Source organism: Plectropomus leopardus, chromosome 19 (assembly GCF_008729295.1).
Source record: "Plectropomus leopardus isolate mb chromosome 19, YSFRI_Pleo_2.0, whole genome shotgun sequence".
Classification (NCBI taxonomy): Eukaryota; Metazoa; Chordata; class Actinopteri; order Perciformes; family Serranidae; genus Plectropomus; species Plectropomus leopardus.
The window spans coordinates 382,528-397,547 of record NC_056481.1 but is presented as its reverse complement, the minus strand read 5'-3'; the positions used below and the strand labels follow the sequence as shown (position 1 = coordinate 397,547).

General features: G+C 44.1%; 1 protein-coding gene across 1 annotated transcript; it reads right to left on the bottom strand.

Annotated features, from left to right (window-relative positions):
• Positions 1 to 1,674: 1,674 nt before the first annotated feature.
• On the bottom strand, positions 1,675 to 11,724 carry LOC121958966 (transcription elongation regulator 1-like protein). The gene is made up of 12 exons (XM_042508151.1): positions 11,709 to 11,724; positions 11,371 to 11,513; positions 10,232 to 10,300; positions 10,069 to 10,147; positions 7,744 to 7,826; positions 7,267 to 7,382; positions 6,869 to 7,023; positions 6,526 to 6,601; positions 6,117 to 6,219; positions 3,464 to 3,553; positions 3,139 to 3,257; positions 1,675 to 2,089 (listed from the first exon to the last, which is right to left on the bottom strand). Exons 1-12 carry the CDS (start codon positions 11,722 to 11,724, stop codon positions 1,933 to 1,935), a joined length of 1,206 nt encoding a protein of 401 aa, XP_042364085.1. The 3' UTR covers positions 1,675 to 1,932.
• Between the last annotated feature and the right edge of the window lie 3,296 nt (positions 11,725 to 15,020).

Here is a 15,020-nt window from a genome sequence, read left to right as displayed (position 1 = left end):
TGTTCTACTGTTCTTGTGTTCTCGTGTTCTTGTGTTCACACATTCTAATGTTCTCGTGTTCTCATGTTTTCGTAGTCTTGTGTTCTCATGTTCTTGTGTTTTAATGATGTTCTAATGTTCTCATGTTCTCACATTTTAATGTTCTCGTGTTCTTGTATTCTCACATTCTCGTAGTCTCGTGTTCTCGTGTTCTAAAGTTCTCATGTTTTCAAGTTCTCATGTTCTAATGTTCTTGTGTTCTCATGTTCACATGTTCTCATGTTTTCAAGTTCTCATGTTCTAAAGTTTTTGTGTTCTCATGTTCTAATGTTCTCATGTTTTCAAGTTCTCATGTTCTAATGTTCTCGTGTTCTCATGTTCTCATGTTCTCATGTTCTAAAGTTCTTGTGTTCTGTCGTTCTCATTTTCTAAAGTTCTTGTGTTCTTATGTTCACATGTTCTCATGTTCTCGTGTTCTCATGTTCTTGTGGACACAGAGACTGAAGGACAGAAGAAAACTACGATTCCCAGGGTGCACTTGGATCAGTCAGTCGAAGGGCCCAGCTCGGCCAGAGGACAGACAGAGAAACAGACAGATATTTGAGCTCTGATTCAGTTCAGTGACTTTAACCAGCTTAACCAGTTCAACCAGTTTAACCAATTCATTGAGTTTCACCGGCTGAACCAGTCCAATCAGTTTATCCAGTTTAACCAGTTTAAACAGTTTTAGCAAAGTGGCTTGATTTCTTTCAAAAATTAATAAAAAATTACCCAAAACTAAGCAAAAGAAAAAGAAAAAGAAAAAGATGGAAACGTTTCCAGAGAATTACATAAAACATAAAAAAGTTTAAAAAACAAAAAAACAAGTTCTACATGGTCATTTTTAAATATATGTGTATAGGATTAACAAGAAAAATATCTTAAAAACTTAAAAACAAATAACTAATTATATTAACAAACAAATAAACAAACAAACAAATGCACTTTTTACCCTAACGTGCTTTATCAAATTATTTTCCAAATCTTCTAGTTTCTTGTTTTTTTTTGTTTCATGTTTCTCGATCAGCTCAGAGTTCAAAAGGGGTTAAATTTGTATGAGAGGCGTCTGAACCAGCGTAACCAGTTCGACCAGTTCGACCAGTGTAACCAATTTGACCAGTTTAACCAGTGCACCAGTGTAACCAGTGTAACCAGTGTAAGCAGTGTTACCAGGGTAACCAGTGTAACAAGTGTTACCAGTTTACCCAGTGAAACCAGTGTTACCAGTTTACCCAGTGCAACCAGTGTTACCAGTGTTACCAGTGTTACCAATTTAACCAGTGAAATCTGTGTAATCAGTGTATTGAGTTCAATCAGTTTAACCAGTGTTACCAGTGTAACCAGTTTAAATGGTGTAAACACTGTTACCAGTGTAACCAGTTTAACCAGTTTAACCAGTGTAACCAGTGTAACCAGTGTAACCAGTTCTACGTGGCTCAGATATTTTCATTCAGTCCAATTCTGGACCAGTTCAGCAGGTCCACTCCAGTCCAGAGTCCACAGACCAGTCTGATTCTTCAGGTGGTCTCACTGGGAGATGTTCTGATGGGGAACAGACACCAATCTGGTTTCCATGGTTCTGGTCTGGTTCTCCAAGAGAACTAGCAGTTCAAAATCCAGGACTCATCAATGAGAACTTGGAACAGGTCCTGGGGAGAAAGGCCTGGAAGGTTTTGGAAGGTCCTGGGAGAAAGGCCTGTAGGGTTTTGGAAGGTCCTGGGAGAATGGCCTGAAAGGTTTTGGAAGGTCCTGGGAGAAAGGCCTGTAGAGTTTTGGAAGGTCCTGGTAGAAAGGCCTGGAAGGTTTTGGAAGGTCCTGGGAGAATGGCCTGGAAGGTTTTGGAAGGTTCTGGGAGAATGGCCTGGAAGGTTTTGGAAGGTCCTTGATGGGTTCTCCAAAGGTTCTGTGAGGTTCTCATCTCATCTTCCTCAGCCGAGCTCTGTTCTCTTTGTCTCGTCTCTTTAAGGAAGTGATGTAATGATGAAACAGCACTTCCTGTTCCTTCTTCCTGTTGAGGGCATCAAACCGCTGGTCACCACGGTAACGACCGCAGAACTCCTTAAAGGTCGACCTGCGAAGAAAACACAGAGAACGAGACGGTTCCTCCTGGAGAACCAACCACCGAGTCAAACAGAGAGACAAAGAGACAAAGAGACAGAGAGACAGACTAAGATACAAAGAGATAAGATGGACCGAATGGACCACTGAGAGACAGAGACACAGAGACAGACAGACAGAGACGGACAGAAAAAGAGACAGAGACAGACAGACAGACAAAGAGACAGAGACAGAGACAGAGAAACAGAGACAGGGAGACAAAGAGACGGACAGACAGGCAGAAAGAGAGACAAAGAGACAAGATGGACCAAATGGACCACTGAGAGACAGAGACACACAGACAGATAGACAGACAAAGACAAAGAGACAACATGGATCAAACGGACCACTGAGAGATCGAGAGAAAGAAAGAAAACAAAGAGACCAGCAGCGCCCCCTACGGGAGACATATGGACCAGAACAGCAGCGCCCCCTATGGGAGACGCATGGACCAGACCAGCAGCGCCCCCTACGGGAGACGCATGGACCAGACCAGCAGCGACCCCTACGGTAGACGCATGGACCAGACCAGCAGCACCCCCTACGGGAGACGCATGGACCAGACCAGCAGCGCCTCCTACAGGAGACACATGGACCTGACCAGCAGCGCCTCCTACAGGAGACGCATGGACCAGAACAGCAGCGCCCCCTACAGGAAACGCATGGACCAGAACAGCAGCGCCCCCTACAGGAGACGCATGGACCAGACCAGCAGCGCCTCCTACAGGAGACACATGGACCAGAAAAGCAGCGCCTCCTACAGGAGACACATGGACCAGAAAAGCAGCGCCTCCTACAGGAGACGCATGGACCAGAACAGCAGCGCCTCCTACAGGAGACACATGGAGCAGAACAGCAGCGCCTCCTACAGGAGACACAGCAGAGTCTGAATGTGGAACTGAAACAGCCCCAATGACACTTAGTTTCTTTCCATCAGCTGAGAACACAAACATCAGAAACACCAGACCAACACCTGCAGGTCCAGGTGAACAGCTGGACTGAGGTGGACTGAGGTGGACTAACCTGCTGGTGATCTTGGCCTCCTCCAGCAGCTGTTTGAACTCCTCTCTGGCTTTCTGCAGTTTAGTCTTCTTCTCTTTGTACTCATCCTTCAGCCGACTCTTCACGAACTGATCAAACACCTGCGCACACACACGCAGACACACACACACACACACACACACACACACACGCAGACACACACACACACACACACACACACACACACACACACACACACACACACACACACACACACACACAGACACATACAGACACACACACACAGGTAAGAGCTGTGACATAATTTCCTGTCTCGTTGTCAGTGACTGAAGGTGTGGAGGTGAACCTGTTTCCTCTGGTCTGAGGTGAGCAGCAGGTAACGAGGGTCAAACACCATCTTATGGAGCTCCTTCTCCCAGGTGGAGAACGCCGACACCTGACGACCACAAACACACACACACACACACACACACACACACACACAGACACACACGTACACACACTGGGGTCATAAACAACCACCAGGTTCAGTGAATGTGTGTGAATGTTCAGATGTTTCCGTGGTTATGGTGTGAACAGATGTTGTTTCCATGGTTACGGTGTGAACAGATGTTGTTCCCATGGTTAACATGTGAACAGATGTTTCCATGGTACGGTTTGAACCAACATTGCTTCCGTGGTTACGGTGTGAACCGACATTGTTTCCGTGGTTACTGTGTGAACAGACGTTTCTGATGTGATAAAACAAAACGAACGTGGCAGTGAACTCGGTGCAACTGTTGGAGCTCCACAGGTGAGATCTTAACCTGCTGATCACTTTTAGATTTAATCAGCAGCTGGTTCTGACAGAACAATCCGATTGGACAGGAGGTGTTCCCTGAGTGCACTGGGACTGTTCACTCTGCAGGTATCACTCCGCCGAGCCGCCGCTCTGGTAATCAGCCGATGCTGACCCTCGTCAGAACAAACTGAGTCATAAACGCTCGTCAGTGTGAACGCTTCAGTGCAGAGGTCTGATCACGTGACATGACAGGATCCATCAGGTGGCGTTCGTGGTCACCTGATCAGAAGCCGTTTATGTTGCGCTGGATGATTATCTAAAAGAAGCTGACGAACAGAATCCCCTCAGATGAACAAACACGACGAATCAGTGAGTCTGAGAAACTCTAAAATGTTTATTTTAATGGAAGAATTTTCCCCATTATTGATAAGCAGTCTGTTCGCTGCAGCCATGTTTTTTCTGAGGTGACCAGCACAAGTCGACTGGCAGAAAATGCAGATCGTGAGGGTTTAGACGACATTTCTGGACGTGTACGAAAAACTTGTGCTGATCAGCTTGTTAATGTTATAACTGACATTTTTAACATCTCGCTCTCACAGAGACTGTTCCCTCCTGCCTCAAGACAGCCATCATTGTTCCTGTACCTAAAAAGTCTGCAGTGTCTAATTGTAATGACTACAGCCCTAGACCACATCCCTGCCAGCCTGGACCCTCACCAGTATGCTTTCAGAACCAACAGATCCACAGAGGACGCCATATCTACTGGTCTTCACTCAGTCTTCATTCAGCTGGAGGATCAGAACAGTTACATCAGGATGCTGTTTGTTGACTTCAGCTCAGAATTCAACAATCGAATGAAGCTGATGGGAAAACTGAACTCTGGGCTTCAGTACAACACACTGCAACTGGATACTGGACTTCCTCACATGCAGACCCCAGAGAGTCTCTACATTAGTGCTCAACACCGGAGCCCCCCAGGGCCGCGTGCTCGGCCCCCTCCTCTTCACACTGTACACCCATGACCGCACTCAAACATCAGGAGAACTCAAACGAGGAGGAAATCAACAATCTTGCAGAGTGGTGCACAGAGAACAACCGACTGCTCAACGTCAGTAAAACTCAGAAATTAGGAGGCAAAGACTCCTACAGATCCTGGTTACCCTCTACAGAGGAGCAATAGAAATACTGACGGAAATACTGACTGGAAACATCACCAACCGGCACGCTTCGTGCATGGCCTGGGACAGGAAGCTCTATAGCGGGTGATTCAAACTGCCCAGAGCATCACTGGTTCCCATCTACAGAGCATCGCTGGCTCCCATCCACAGAGCATCAGTGTCCTCGGTGGATTGAGGTGTCTGCAGAGCCCAAAGGACACTGAAAGACAGCAGCCACCCCAGACACAGTCTGTTCATCCTGCTGCATTCTGGGAAATCCGCTGCCGAACCACCAGAGTACAGAGCAGCTTCTTTCCCCAGAGACTCCTCAACTCCTCCTTCAACGCCAAAACACGAAGCAGGATTTAGGGTCACCTTTAATTCAATTTCTTCTTAAACGAAATTTAAGAAAAATAAAACAAACCTACCTTGTACCTTTATTTGGGGAGTATTGTAGACTTCCTGATCATTCTTTGCTGTATTTAGATTTCACACAGGACATGTGATCTGTGAGTCTGAGAATTAAAAAATTAACAAATTACCCCAAAACTCTTTAGGTTCAGGAACGAGACAGTCCTCTTTGAAGTTACCAACAGAGATGTTTCAGAGTTCGATTAAAGATCAAAAGGAGCGAGAAAACGGGACGAGCAAGAGACTGAAATCCTCGAGAAAACCAGACTGACACTCAAAACACGAGGCAGAAAACTCACCTACAAATACTCTGATAGTAATACTCAGTCTGACAAAAACACTCAGTCTGACTAAAATACTCAGTCTGACAAAAATACTCAGTCTGACTAAAATACTCAGTCTGACTAAAATACTCAGTCTGACAAAAATACTCAGTCTGACTAAAATACTCAGTCTGACTAAAATACTCAGTGTGATGAAATTTAAAAATATTTGAAGATTTTCAGTGTTTGATAGAACATAGAAAGTAGTGTCTGTGTGTGTGTATGTGTGTGTGTGTGTGTGTGTGTGTGTGTGTGAGATAGTGTGTGTGTGTGTGTGTGTGTGTCTGTGTGTGTGTGTGTGTGTCTGTGTGTGTGTGTGTGTGTTACCCCTCTCTCCAGAAGCATGTCTCTAAAATGAGTGATCCGAAGCTCCAGGGGGAGGAGCTTAACTTCACCTGGACGAGGGATGAGAGACATCGTCTCCTCTGATCTAAAGAGACAGATAGAGGGACATAGAGACAGAGAGAGGGACAGACAAACAGAAAGACAGAGAGACAGACAGACAGAGGGACAGACAGAGAGACAGACAGACAAGGGGACATGGAGACAGAGAGACAGACAGAGAGACAGACAGACAGACAGAGGGACAGACAGAGAGACAGACAGACAAGGGGACATGGAGACAGAGAGACAGACAGAGAGACAGAAGGCCAGACAGACAGAGAGAGAGACAAACCAAACCTGTGACCTTTGACCTGGTTTCTGTTGTGCTCTCTGATTGGCTCATCGGATTTACCTGTTCCTCTTTGAGGTGTGCTCATGTTCATCATCTTCATCGTTTCCATGGAGACCAGTTGACTGACAGCCGCCGTCTGTCAGAAAGACATCAACTATGTCTATGTTATTAATATGACAGACAGACAGACAGGTGAGGAGACAGACAGGTGAAGAGACAGACACACAGGTGACAGGCAGACAGGTGAGATGACAGACAGGTGACGAGACAGACAGATAACTGACAGACAGGTGAGGAGACAGACAGACAGACAGACAGACAGACAGGTAAGATGACAGAGAGGTGAGGTGACAGACAGACAGGTGAGGAGACAGACAGGTGAAGTGGCAGACAGGTGACGGACTGGCAGTTGTCGTGGTCTTCTTCCTCTTGTGCGGTGGGTCATCGATGATGCAGCTGATGTCTCGACCAATCAGCTCACCCGGTCTCTCCCAGACAGACAGGTGTATCGTGGGGTTGAAGAAGAAGACGCGGTCGTCTCCAGTCCACACCACACACCTGGACACACACACACACACAGGTGAGGCACCCAGGCATGCTGAGTAAAAGGTAAACACAAAGACAGTCTGTTCGCTGTCGTCACGGTAGAGCCGAGGACGAAGACGACTCCGAGCTGAAACATCAGAAATCACCGAAAACGATCAATCGGCTGATCAGAGCGTGTGTGTGTGTGTTACTGTGTGCGTGTATGCTTCCGTGTGTCCGTGTGCGCGTGAGAGAGAGAAACAGAGCAGTAGTTACCATGGCGACCCCGGGACAGGTGTGGAGGCGACAGGAAGTTTCTCTTTCCTTCTTTCTTCACTTCCCTCTTTTTCCTCCTCGTCCTCCATTGCTCTGTCTGCAGACACACACACACACTGCAACACACACACACACACACGCACAAACACACACATACACACACACTCACACACACACACACACACACACACACTGTATGTTTATCTCAAAGATCTAAAACAGTAAAGTTTATGTTGAAGTTTCATAGTTTCGTAGTTTTATAGTTTTGTAGTTTTATAGTTGTATACTTTTGTAGTTTTATAGTTTTGTAGTTTTGTCTCAGAATCTGAGAGTGACCCAGAGTTAACTGTTTCCTGTCAGGAGCCATCAGCCCTGTGCCCCCGACCGTCCCCTGTGCTGGAGCCCCTGGAGGAGCTGATGACATGGTTAACTTTAGCTCCGCCTCCAGCCGCTACCGCAGTGATGTTATTTGTTTACCTGTTTGTTGTCTGTCGTTGTGTTTGTCCTCAGGAGCAACGCTCGTCCATACGAGACTTCACCTCCGCTCATCCCTCGCTTCTCTGGCACACAGAAAAACATCATTTAAACACTGTGAACATAAACTTTATTTAAACAAACGATCAAGTACTGATTGACCACTGATCAGAGAGACGGAGAGACAGACAGACAAAGGGTCCACAGACACAAACTGAGTCCACAAAGACAAACTGAGTCCACAGAGACAGTTCAAGGTTTCAGTTTTAGTCAGAATGTTTGAGACGCCATCACCTTCGAACCAAGAAGCAATCGTCCTCTTAGAGGACGATTGCTTCTTGGTTGAAGCAAAGACACAGATGAAATATGATGGAGGACAACCTGCGGCAGACTGTCTCTCTGAGACGATGAACCGCCGAGACAGCGGACACGTGGTCACGTGACCGTGATGTCAGAAATCATCTGTGACAGAATCATGAATTCAGATCTCTACAGACCAACAGCACTGCTCCCTGATCCTGTTCGGATTCTTTAAACTGACTCCGTCACACGTTCACAATCACAAGTTCACAATCACAAGTTCACAATCACACGTTCTTCATCACACGTTCACAATCACAAGTTCACAATCACAAGTTCCCAATCACATGTTCTTCATCACACGTTCACAATCATACGTTCACAATCACATGTTCTTCATCACAAGTTCCCAATCACACGTTCCCAATCACACGTTCCCAATCACATGTTCACAATCACACGTCCTTCATCACAAGTTCACAATCACAAGTTCTTCATCACACGTTCCCAATCACATGTTCACAATCACACGTCCTTCATCACAAGTTCACAATCACAAGTTCTTCATCACACGTTCCCAATCACATGTTCACAATCACACGTTCTTCATCACACATTCACAATCACTTGTTCACAATCACACGTTCACAATCACACATTCTTCATCAGACGTTCATCATCAAACGTTCACAATCACACGTTCTTCATCACACGTTCATCATCAAACGTTCACATTCACACGTTCACAATCACACGTTCTTTATCACACGTTCATCATCACACGTTCACAATCACACATTCTTCATCACAAGTTCACAATCACACATTCACAATCACACGTTCATCACAAGTTCACAATCACACGTTCACAATCACGTTCTTCATCACAAGTTCACAATCACACATTCACAATCACACGTTCTTCATCACACATTCACAATCACACGTTCACAATCACACGTTCTTCATCACAAGTTCACAATGACAAGTTCTTCATCACACGTTCACAATCACTTGTTCACAAACACACGTTCACAATCACACGTTCTTCATCACTTGTTCACAATCACACGTTCATCATCACATGTTCACAATCACACACCCTTCATCAGACGTTCATCATCAAACGTTCACAATCACACGTTCTTCATCACATGTTCATCATCAAACGTTCACAATCACACGTTCTTTATCACACATTCATCATCACACGTTCACAATCACACATTCTTCATCACAAGTTCACAATCACACGTTCTTCATCACAAGTTCACAATCACAAGTTCACAATCACACGTTCACAATCACACATTCACAATCACACGTTCTTCATCACACATTCACAATCACTTGTTCACAATCACACGTTCATCATCACATGTTCACAATCACACATTCTTCATCACACGTTCATCATCAAACGTTCACAATCACACGTTCTTCATCACACGTTCATCATCAAACGTTCACAATCACATGTTCACAATCACACGTTCTTTATCACACGTTCATCATCACACGTTCACAATCACACGTTCACAATCACACGTTCTTTATCACACGTTCATCATCACACGTTCACAATCACACGTTCAGAATTACACGTTCACAATCACACGTTCTTCATCACACGTTCACAATCACACGTTCATCATCACACGTTCACAATCACACGTTCATCATCAGACGTTCACAATTACATGTTCACAATCAAACGTTCATCATCAAACGTTCACAATCACACGTTCATCATCACACTGGCCCCGCCCCCCTATGCTCATGCCCCCCCCCCCGAATACACAGACTCCGCCCCTTTATGCTATTAAACTAAGAGCTGATTGGTTCAGAGAGCGCAGCAGAGAGTTGATTGGTTCAGAGACAGGCAGGACTAACTCAAGGGACATCACTCGGGCACATTTATCGCTCAGCTCACTCTGGAGACGCTAAAGACTCTATTAAGACGGGGAGCAGAAGACCTGAAGGACCTGAAGACCTGTGAATATGTGGACAAGTGATGAGGACTCTTACTGTGTCTGCAGTTTGTCAGCAGAGTGAATCTGGAGGAAAACCGAGAAGAGAAGAAAGATGGAGACACTTCCTTAATCACCTGAGGACAGAGAGACAGGACACTGTCAATAAAGACAGGTCAATGGACAGGTACAGAGACAGACAGAGAGACAGACAGACTAACCTGGGCCGGTAAGACAGGCCACCTTTCAATGAGGAGCTCAGAGGGAGAGACAGGTCCAAAGACACAATGCTGTAAGAGACAGAGAGAGAGACAGAGACACAGAGACAGACAGAAAACAACCTGTCTGAGTCACTGCACATCTTCCACTGCACATTAAAAAATGTATTTTCTTTGTTTGCTCAACTTCACGTCTCATTTCCAAGTGACGGGCCATCTCAGTGAGATATGAAAACGTGTCTCCTGATAAGGACACGCTGAGTGTTTGTCCAGTCTGATCTCGTCCTCCACCTGGTCCCAGAACTCTGAAACCTTCTCCCCCAAATGACCTCTGGTTCCTCATCTGGTTCTGCTCAGGATCCTTTAACCAGACACGTTCCACCAGTTTGGACCAGAACCACCAGAATCAAGATAAGTCTTTGTCCACAAGAACCAAGAAGAGTTTTTCACCACCAGAACCAAGACGAGTCTTTATCCACCAGAACCAAGAGTCTGTAACCACCAGAACCAAAATGAGTCTTTGACCACCAGAACCAAGAAGAGTCTGTAACCACCAGAACCAAGATGAGTCTTTGACCACCAGAACCAAGATGAGTCTTTGACCACCAGAACCAAGAAGAGTCTGTAACCACCAGAACCAAGAAGAGTCTGTAACCACCAGAACCAAGACAAGTATTTGACGGGGGACGTCCCAGAAGACATCAAGCGTCTGCAAACGTTGTTTCTGTTTTTAAAGATTTTTGTTTGGACCAAAGCACGAGGACGAGCCAAAAGTGAATGAGACCACTGCACCCACCGTACGTCTGACGGTCACTCATCTCCAGAGACACTGACGCCTACTGACGTCGTCTCTTCAAGTCCATGAAATCCTGCTGGTCTAGGTTCCAGCTGAGAAATGACGTTTCTGGCTCTAAACAAATTCATTTCCGGAAGAAAAGCTCCAAATGGTTCCAAATAATGTGCAGGAACTGGTACAGAACCAGTACAGAACCGGTACAGAACCTGAGCAGAACCATAGAGGAAACAAATCAGAACCAAATCAAAAGTGGAACACAACCAAATCAGAACCGGAACAGAACTGAAGCAGAACTGGAACAGAACTGGAGCAGAACCAGAGCAGAACCTGTTCAGGGTAAACGTACCTGTGTGGGCAGAGACAGCCTTCTCTCCAAGCTGAGGATTGGTCGTGACCACGCCCCTCGATGAAGCTGATTGGTCAGAACGACAGGCCACGCCTCATCATCTCCCTGTATATGAAGTCCCGCCCACTCCCAGGAAGCTCCTCCTAGAGGATGACATCGTCATTTTAGTGATTGGGACTTCCAGGCTGTTTAAAGGTCATACTGAGGCTGTTTAAAGGTCATACCGAGGCTGTTTAAAGGTCATACTGAGGCTGTTAAAAGGTCATACTGACGCTGTTTAAAGGTCGTATCGAGGCTGTTTAAAGGTCATACTGAGGCTGTTAAAAGGTCATACTGACGCTGTTTAAAGGTCATATCGAGGCTGTTTTAAGGTCATACTGAGGCTGTTTTAAGGTCATACCGAGGCTGTTTTAAGGTCATACTGAGGCTGTTTTAAGGTCATACCGAGGCTGTTTTAAGGTCATACCGAGGCTGTTTAAAGGTCATACCGAGGCTGTTTTAAGGTCATACCGAGGCTGTTTAAAGGTCATACTGAGGCTGTAAGGCAGAGAGTGTGTGCGTATTTCAGTGTATGTGTGTGTGTTTCATGTACATCAGCTTTGTCTCGCAGCAATAGGTAGCTGAGCTTTGTTTGAAGTGTCTCCATTTAATTTTGGGACTTCCTGTTTTTATTCCTCCTTTATAACCCCCCCACCCATAAAATCTGAGTAAAAAATGAGTATAAAGTGAATATAAAATCTAACCCTGGACGACCAATCACAGGCGAAGAAGCAGGTCAGGTGGAGACACAGAGCTGTTACCATCAGCACCAACTAGGCGACTTCAATCGGACGGCAGTAAATATATACTGAAACACACACACGCACACACACACACACGCACACACACACACACACACACTTCCACAACAATACACGCTCATACACACACTCACACACACTCACACACGCACGCACGCACGCACACACACATGCACACTTTCACAACAATACACGCTCATACACACACTCACATACACACAGACACACACACACACACACACACACAGAATTCAGTCTGTTTTTGTTTATTAATAATTGAAGTCTGAAGTTTGAGGGAAAAAGCTGATTCATGACAAACTTCACCTCCTCTCCTCCTCTCTCCTCCTCTCTCCTCTCTCTCCTCCTCTTCTCCTCCTCTTCTCCTCTCCCCTCTCCTCCTGTGTGTGTGTGTGTATGTGTGTGTGTGTGTGTGTGTGTGTGTGATCCACTCAGCCTTCAGCAGTAATGAACTAATTGGAGTTTTTCCCTCGAGACTCTGATGAACCAGTGTATGTGTTAATGTGTGTATGTTACGTTAGTCGAATACTCTCACTGTTTCACCGACAGTGCTGAAAGGATCGTAGAGGGATTTCATTTTGTTCAATTAGAATCAGCTGACTGTGAATTTTTGATAGCCTCGATCCATATTAGGTGTTATTGATCGGGTATAACGACACCCAGATATGGATTGAGACTAATGTCCGATAATTTTTAATGCTTTTTTTCTGCATGTTAGACCCTGAACTACATATTACGATAGGTTTTGGTTTTTTAGGTTCCCAAAGGCTTTGAAGATCTTTCACTATGTAAAATCTCAGAAGTTTCCAGTGAACAAGATGTGTTTGAGTGAACAGAACAACTGATCAAACCCACAGAGGTAACCTATCAATAATCCTCCTAATCACACTCAGTGCATGATCAATACAGCAGAAGCTGAGTGTCGTCTCGATGAGTTTCTGTAGTTTGATTTGAATCTTTTCATGAGAGATACGAACTCCACGACTTTCCTTTATGATTTAAAAATTTAAAACTACAGCAGTTTTACCTTTTCATTCATGTTTTATTCACAGTTGTCTTTTATTTATTAATCAGCAGGAAAAAAGAAGCAAATGAACGAGAGATGAGACGTTGAATAAACAAAGATGATTTGTTTTGCTGTTTGTCAGCAGACCCGAAAATCTTTTTCTACCAGCCTTTATTTTGGTATTCTGTCTTTGTGTCAACGTAACAAAGCAAACCTTTCCTCTTCCTGTTCTCACAGTAACAAATCAAAAACACACAGTATCAACAACAACAACAACAACAATATGAACAATAATAATAGGTACACAGCCATCCAACCACTAATGTAACATGCATACACACAGATGTTTTAATTAGAGTTAAATTCATAATATTATATTACAGATAAAAGCCATTCAGCCACAACAGCCATCATAAACATGTTCAACAGAATCTTTTATCTATTTTTCTTTTGATTTGTTTGAAGACTGTTGATTGAAAATGTCTCAGCAGATCCATTTAAGGTTTGTTCTGATCCAGAAAAAAATCAGAGAAGTAAACATGAAACTAATGAAAAGAAATCTTTTACACAGAGATTAATTTTGTGTTGCTAATGCCATGAAAGATGTTGATTCTCACAAATGAGACTGCCAAGCAACTTTTCTGCTGGTCAAACTTGATAAATGACCAAACAATAAAAACAGAGATAACTGAGATAACTACGATACATAAAAACAGAGATAACTGAGATAACTGAGATACATAAAAACAGAGATAACTGAGATAACTGAGATACATAAAAACAGATAACTGAGATAACTGAGATACATAAAAACAGAGATAACTGAGATAACTACGATACATAAAAACAGAGATAACTGAGATAACTGAGATACATAAAAACAGAGATAACTGAGATAACTACGATACATAAAAACAGAGATAACTGAGATAACTGAGATAACGATACATAAAAACAGAGATAACTGAGATAACTGAGATACATAAAAACAGAGATAACTGAGATAACGATACATAAAAACAGAGATAACTGAGATAACTGAGATACATAAAAACAGATAACTGAGATAACTGAGATACATAAAAACTGAGATAACTGAATAACTGAGATAACTACGATACATAAAAACAGATAACTGAGATAACTGAGATATAAAAAACAGAGATAACTGAGATAACTACGATACGATTAATTTTGTGTTGCTAATGCCATGAAAGATGTTGATTCTCACAAATGAGACTGCCAAGCAACTTTTCTGCTGGTCAAACTTGATAAATGACCAAACAATAAAAACAGAGATAACTGAGATAACTACGATACATAAAAACAGAGATAACTGAGATAACTGAGATACATAAAAACAGATAACTGAGATAACTGAGATACATAAAAACAGAGATAACTGAGATAACTGAGATAAATAAAAACAGAGATAACTGAGATAACTACGATACATAAAAACAGAGATAACTGAGATAACGTAGGTTACGAACGTAACCGTGGATCTGTTTGAACGTCTGAGCGTCACTACAGTCCAAACAGTCTGACTCAGACTGATGGGGTCTTAAGGAACAGAGGAACCGAACCGCCTGAAACTCACTGAGCAACAGACATCAGAACAGCAGCGCTCACCGGTTCAGAACAGCTCACATTAACCCCTAAGACCCTGCAAATGTCCAAGGTGTAGACCAGGACACTGCAGGACAAATGTCCCCCAAAAGAAACTCCTTTCAGTGCAGCCTGAGAAGTAGCCACATTTCCAGTTGAGTGGGCCCCAATCCCTGTAGAAGACCCCCACCACGGCCTGCAGGGACCCAAAGACCCTC